General features: G+C 55.0%; 1 protein-coding gene across 1 annotated transcript; it reads left to right on the forward strand.

The window, feature by feature from the left end:
* Positions 1-690: 690 nt before the first annotated feature.
* FOXC2 (forkhead box C2) lies at positions 691-2,582 on the forward strand. The gene has a single exon (XM_056500973.1). The coding sequence runs from the start codon at positions 1,001-1,003 to the stop codon at positions 2,477-2,479; it is 1,479 nt and encodes a 492-aa protein (XP_056356948.1). The 5' UTR covers positions 691-1,000; the 3' UTR covers positions 2,480-2,582.
* The last annotated feature ends 3,418 nt before the right edge of the window (positions 2,583-6,000 follow it).

The raw sequence follows: 6,000 nt of genomic DNA on the forward strand, positions 1-6,000 counted from the left end.
TGTCACCGCACCCAGCGGCCTCTCCCGAGGAATTCCGCTGAAATAGATTTAAAAATGCGAACGCAGGAACTGCGGGCTCAGTGACACCGGCACTGCCAGCGCGGTGTCACCGCTCCCACCGCCCGGGCATCAACCTGCCCGCACAAAACGCTTAAAGCCTCGGCTGCTGGCGGCGGGGCGGGCAGCGGGCAGCTCCCCCCGGGCGGCTCGGGGCTGTTTTTTGGGGCAGAACCGTTCCGTGCCGTGCGGAGGGGGCTGCGGGTGCGCGGCGCGGGGCTCGGCCCGGCCCGGGAGGGCGCGGGGGCCGCCCGCCAGCGCCGCCGCGTCCCGCGCTCCCATTGGCTGCGGCCGCGGCGCCGCGCGCTCCCATTGGCTGCGGCCGCGGCGTCCCGCGCTGCCATTGGCTGGCGGCCGCGCCGGGGGGCGGGGCCAGCGGGGAGTAAAAGCGCGGCGGCGGCGCGGGGCGAGTTTTGAAGCTGCGCAGCGCGGCCGGGAGGGAGCTCGGCGGCTCCCGCACCCCTCCGGGGGCTCCGGAACGGTTCGGGCCGTTGTTGTGACAAGGACTGGGTTATCCGCAAGGCTGCTTTTTCTTTTTAATTTTTTAAATTTTTTTTTTAATTTTTCGGTTTTATTTTTGGTTCGCTTTTTTTTTTTCTTCTTCTTCTTTTTTTTTCTTTTTTTTTTTTTAAACTCCCTTTTTCCTGCGAGAACAGCCCCCCCAGCCCAGCTCCCCGTAGGCGTGTGTATCAGAATCACAGTCATACAGAGGGAGGGAGAGGCCGCCTGAGACCACCCTGCCCCCGGCGACCCGGAGGATGCCGCTGCGGTGCCGCTGCTAGAGGACACGCTGGGATTTAGCTCGGCTCCGAGACTCTTTCTCTCTCTCTCTCCCGCTCTCTCCCTCTCTCCCTTCTCCGCGGAGGGGTCCCGGACGGGGGTGAGGCCCTTCCACCGTCCTCCTCTCCCTCCTCGCCCGCCCGGCCGCGGGAAGCCCCTCTCCATGATGCAGGCTCGCTACTCCGTCTCGGACCCCAACGCTTTGGGAGTGGTGCCGTATTTAAGCGAGCAGAACTACTACCGGGCTGCCGGGACGTACGGCGGCATGGGCAACCCCATGAGCGTCTATTCGGGCCACGCCGAGCAGTACGCGGCGGGCATGGGGCGCTCCTACGGCCCCTACCACCCGCACCAGCCCACCGCCCCCAAGGACCTGGTGAAGCCACCTTACAGCTACATCGCCCTCATCACCATGGCCATCCAGAACGCCCCCGACAAGAAGATCACGCTCAATGGGATTTACCAGTTCATCATGGACCGCTTCCCTTTCTACCGAGAGAACAAGCAGGGCTGGCAGAACAGCATCCGCCACAACCTCTCGCTCAACGAGTGCTTCGTCAAGGTGCCCCGGGACGACAAGAAGCCGGGCAAGGGCAGCTACTGGACCCTGGACCCCGACTCGTACAACATGTTCGAGAACGGCAGCTTCCTGCGCCGCCGGAGACGCTTCAAGAAGAAGGACGTCTCCAAGGAGAAAGAGGAGGCCCGGGAACGGCTGCTGAAGGAGCAGCCCAAGCCCCCCGGGCTGCCCGGCGCCGACCTCCCCAAGGAAGCCTCCTCCTCCTCTTCCTCTTCCTCCGCCTCGGCGCCGGCTTCCGAGAAGAAGGTGGTGATCAAGAGCGAGACGGCGTCTCCCGAGCTGCCCGTGATCACCAAGGTGGAGACGCTGAGCCCGGCCAGCGGCGGGGCATTGCGGGACAGCCCCCGCAGCGCCGCCTCGCCCCCCGCCGCCGCCGCCTCGCCGGACGCGGCTCTGCCCGAGCATCACCCTGCCGGGAACGGGCTGCCCGGCTTCAGCGTGGAGAGCATCATGACCCTGCGGACTTCCCCCGCGGGGGAGCTGAGCCCGGTGAGTGCCGCCTCGGGCAGGACGGGCGGCGGGCTAGCGCTGGGCTACCCCGCGGGGCAGCCGTCGGGCTACAGCGCGGCGTGCAGCCAGGCGCTGGACACTAGTGGGAGCTACCACTGCAGCATGCGGGCTATGAGCCTCTACAGCGGCGACCGGCCGGCGCACATGTGCGCTCCGCTGGAGGACGGGCTGGCCGAGCATCCCACCGGCGCCCCGTCGCCCCTGGGCACGCTGAGCTTGCCCGCGGGGCAGGACGGAGCGCTGGGCACGGGGCATCCCCACGGAGGAGGCGGCGGTGCTGGCGGAGGGGCGGCGGGGGGACAGCCCGCGGCTTCTTGGTACCTGAACCACGGCGCTGAGCTGAGCCACCTGCCCGGGCACACCTTCGGCTCTCAGCAGCAGACTTTTCCCAACGTGCGGGAAATGTTCACGTCGCACCGGCTGGGGATGGAGAGCGCGGCGCTGAGCGAGCACCAGGTGAGCAGCAACTCCGCCTGTCAGATCCCCTACAGATCCGCGCCCTCCCTATACCGCCACGCCGCCCCCTACTCCTACGACTGCACTAAGTACTGAGTAAGCCAACCCCGCTTAGGCCCATTAAAAAAAAAAATTATTAATAATAATTATTTTAAAAAATCGGGAGAAATAAACCCACACCAATAAAAAAATAAATAAATCTGACAAGATTCCCCGTGGACTTTGCGGCCACAGTTTTGAAGTTTTCACTTCAAAGTGAAATTCGCAAGTTTGAAGATGCCAAAAGCCCCGGTTTTGGGCCTCCTTAAATTCCGGACAAGTATATTTTACTTGAAAAAAGGGGGGATGTCTCATTTGAAAAAGGAAAAAAAAAAAAAAAAAAACATTAAAAAAAAGAAAGAAAAGAAAAATGTTAAAAAAATTATATATATATATGTCTATCTAAAAGTGGCAAATTTTATATGCTAAAGTATAGGAGGTCTCAGAAAAAATAAGTTATGGACCAATATCACAACGACCATTTATACGTTTTAAAAGGAAAAAAAAAAGTTTATAAATATATATATAAATATATGTCCTGGGTATTTTTTGAGTTCTCTGTTGTGCTGTAAAAAATATGTGGATTTCTAATCAGGCTGATTTTCAGAGCCATTAATATAATATTTAAAGTTGCGTTCACTGGATTATTTTTGTCTCGCCCAACGGTTCCTAACTTCCAAATTAATGACAAGTGATTTCTTCTTCTTTTTCTTCTGTGTACAATTATGCAATAGATTTTTCTTTCGTTTTAGAGCTGTTCTTTTCGCAAGACGAGGAAATAATTTATTTTTTGCTGGTGGATTTTTTTTTTTTAAGGAAAAAAATAGACAAAGTATCTGATACTTTTTTATTATTATTTACGACGTGTGATGTTTTGTATAATAGATTTCACCTTTACCATTCCTAAGGACTATTTGCTTTAACCTGCTTCAAAGTTCGTTTGTCTTATGTGGTCCTAATTGTTGTACTTACCTTAAAATAAATCCATGCTGGTTTTTTTCTGCTCCAAGTCTTCTCTGTGTCTAATCTGGGGTTTTTTTACAATTTTGTTTTGTTTTGGTTTTGGTTTTTTTTCCTCTCTTCACCTTTCCTTCACGCAAAAAAAAAAAAAAAAAAAAAAAAAAAAAGTGGCAGAGGTTGTTTTTAAATCAAAATTTTCCTGAAGGTTTCATTCTTGGAGAAAATTTGAATTCACGTGAAGAGCTGGAATTGTACAACTGGGGAGGGGGGGAAGGAAAAACACCACGGGGCTGAGCCCCCTCAATCCCGAATTCCTGAAATTTCGGGACTTTTCCCAGGCCTCCGATAGGGAAAAATTCAGCAGGGACAGGGAGGGGAATTTCTCCTCTCGGCCCGAGCGAGCGCGGCCCTTGCGCGGGGCTCGGTGTCTCCGCGCCCGGAGCCGCCTCTTTTTAAAAAACACCCCCCCTAAAAATCCATTTTATTTATTTATTTGGTTTTCTTGAAAGGAATCCCGAGTGCCTGGCAGTGAGAGCGATCGCTTCAACCCGGCCTCGCTGCGGAGTCTTAGAAAGGTGGAAAGTTCACTGGAGAATCATTTCGGTTTTGGAATCCTCCCTTGTTTGAAGGATTGGCTGATTTTAATTTTCTCTTCGTCTATTTAAGCTGCTGCTCGCAAGGCCGGGCGCTGCCAGATATTCTGGCTATTCCCAAATAATATTTTAACTTGTTCAAGCAGCTTTAATCCAGGCTAGAACGCCGGATTTAGCAATCCCGAAAGCCTGGGAATGCCGGCAAAGCCTGAAGCAGAGTTTCAGAGGTTTTTGGAACTTTGCAAAACTCTAGACCCAACTCCTTTCCCAGTTGTAAAATCCACCAAGTATTTCCCGGGGATAAATCCCAACCGTGCCTCCATCCCACCTCCCGCAGCCCCTCAGTGCCCCTCAAAACCCCTTTTTTGGGGGGTCGGGAGGGGTTATATCCACGTCAGGCTGTTGAAATCGATGATTTAAATTGGTTTTGACCGGTTAAATTTCGCCTGCGCTTGAAAGCTGGCAAAAAGCACCGAAAGTCTCGATTTAAATGAGAAAAAAATGTCTGAGCCTCACTTGATCTGTATTTTAAGGAACGTTCTTGTAAAAATACTCCCCGCCGTTTTTCCTGGCTCTCAGAGGGTGCTTTTTATTTAATTTTATATTTTCTTCCTATTTTTTTAAATGAAATAAAAATCAGAGTGCAGTCTTAATAAGAGAAAAAGACAGAGTGTAAAAAATTAAAAAATAGGGAAATAAAGGGAGTCAAATGGTGAAAAGAAAATAAATAGGAGGAAAAAGGAGGGAAATACGAATTGGGAAAGAATTCTTCCCGTGGGATTTCTTTCCTGCGTGGATCCCGGGGACGCTGTGGGGGGAGATGACTGAAGTCAGGTGCCTGCTCGGGGTTTTCCCACACGCGCCGAGAAATCCCGGGATCGCCGCTGCTCCCGCATCTTCCCGGGGCTCTCGGGGACCCTTTCCTCAGTCAGGGATGGGATGCGGCACCGGGATTGGGGACACCCCCGGGGCTCTGCAGGACAGTTCCTGGGATCTCCTTTCCCCCCCAAAACTCCTTTTTGGGGTTTCTGGCCGCACTTCGCCCCGGTAGGACGCTCCCGCGGGGCTGCGGGCATCGTCCCTCTGCTGTCCCTGTCCCTCGCCACGGTCACCCCACGGAGAGCCTTTTGGGATGGGCTGATGTCTCAGGAGAGCCCTTTGGGGTGGGCTGGTGTAGCAGGAAAATCCTTTAGGGTGGGCTGGTGTCCCCGCGGAGCCCTTTGGGATGGACTGGTGCGGCAGAGGAGCCCTTTGGGGTGGGTTAGTGTCGCCGGGGAGCCCTTTGGGGTGGGCTGGTGGCTCAGGAGAGCCCTTTGGGGTGAGCTGGTGGCTCAGGAGAGGCGAGTGCCCTGTGCAGGACGCGGGGATCCTTTGGTGGCTCTTTAAAAGCTCGATACCGCGATCCGAGTCTGTCGCGACAGGTGACTCCAGCCTGGCCGGAGCAGAGGGGAAGGAAGGAAGAAGTAAAAGAAGGAGGAAGGCCCAGGGTAACTTTTGGAGGCATCCATGACCAGATGTGGCTCTGCAGCCCCTCGAAGGAGCGGCATAAGCCCCCCAGCCCCTCTCCCCGCAGGTCAGGGGGCAGCTTGGCCCCGGGGACTGGCTGATGCTGCTGCCTGGCCAGTGGCCCCGGGCTGGGGCTCAGGGTGGCTTCGGGAAGAGGATGAGGATGGTGGATGGGTTTCATAATATTTTTTCTTGTATTGCATTCACCACCGGGTTTGCAAACCCGTCCAAACCCGAGATAGTTCCGGTCTTGGGGAGAAGAGCCAGCGGTTTTTCATCTCGTCCCCACAGCCCAGTCAAGGAGCGTTTCCCTGGGCTCCAGGCCCCGGGTGAAACATTCCCTTCAGGAATCCCCCCAGGCCTCCGCACAGCCCAGCACGAGCTGTCTGTCCCTCCCAACCAATCCCACCTTCCCCAGAGCTCGTGGGAAGGCGCCGGCCGAGAGGTTTTTGGGGAAGACCACGAGCTCTTCTGTCATTTCAGAAGGGACTTCGCCGAAAATCCATGTCGGCTCTGGAA

Source organism: Oenanthe melanoleuca, chromosome 11 (genome assembly GCF_029582105.1).
Source record: "Oenanthe melanoleuca isolate GR-GAL-2019-014 chromosome 11, OMel1.0, whole genome shotgun sequence".
Lineage (NCBI taxonomy): Eukaryota > Metazoa > Chordata > Aves > Passeriformes > Muscicapidae > Oenanthe > Oenanthe melanoleuca.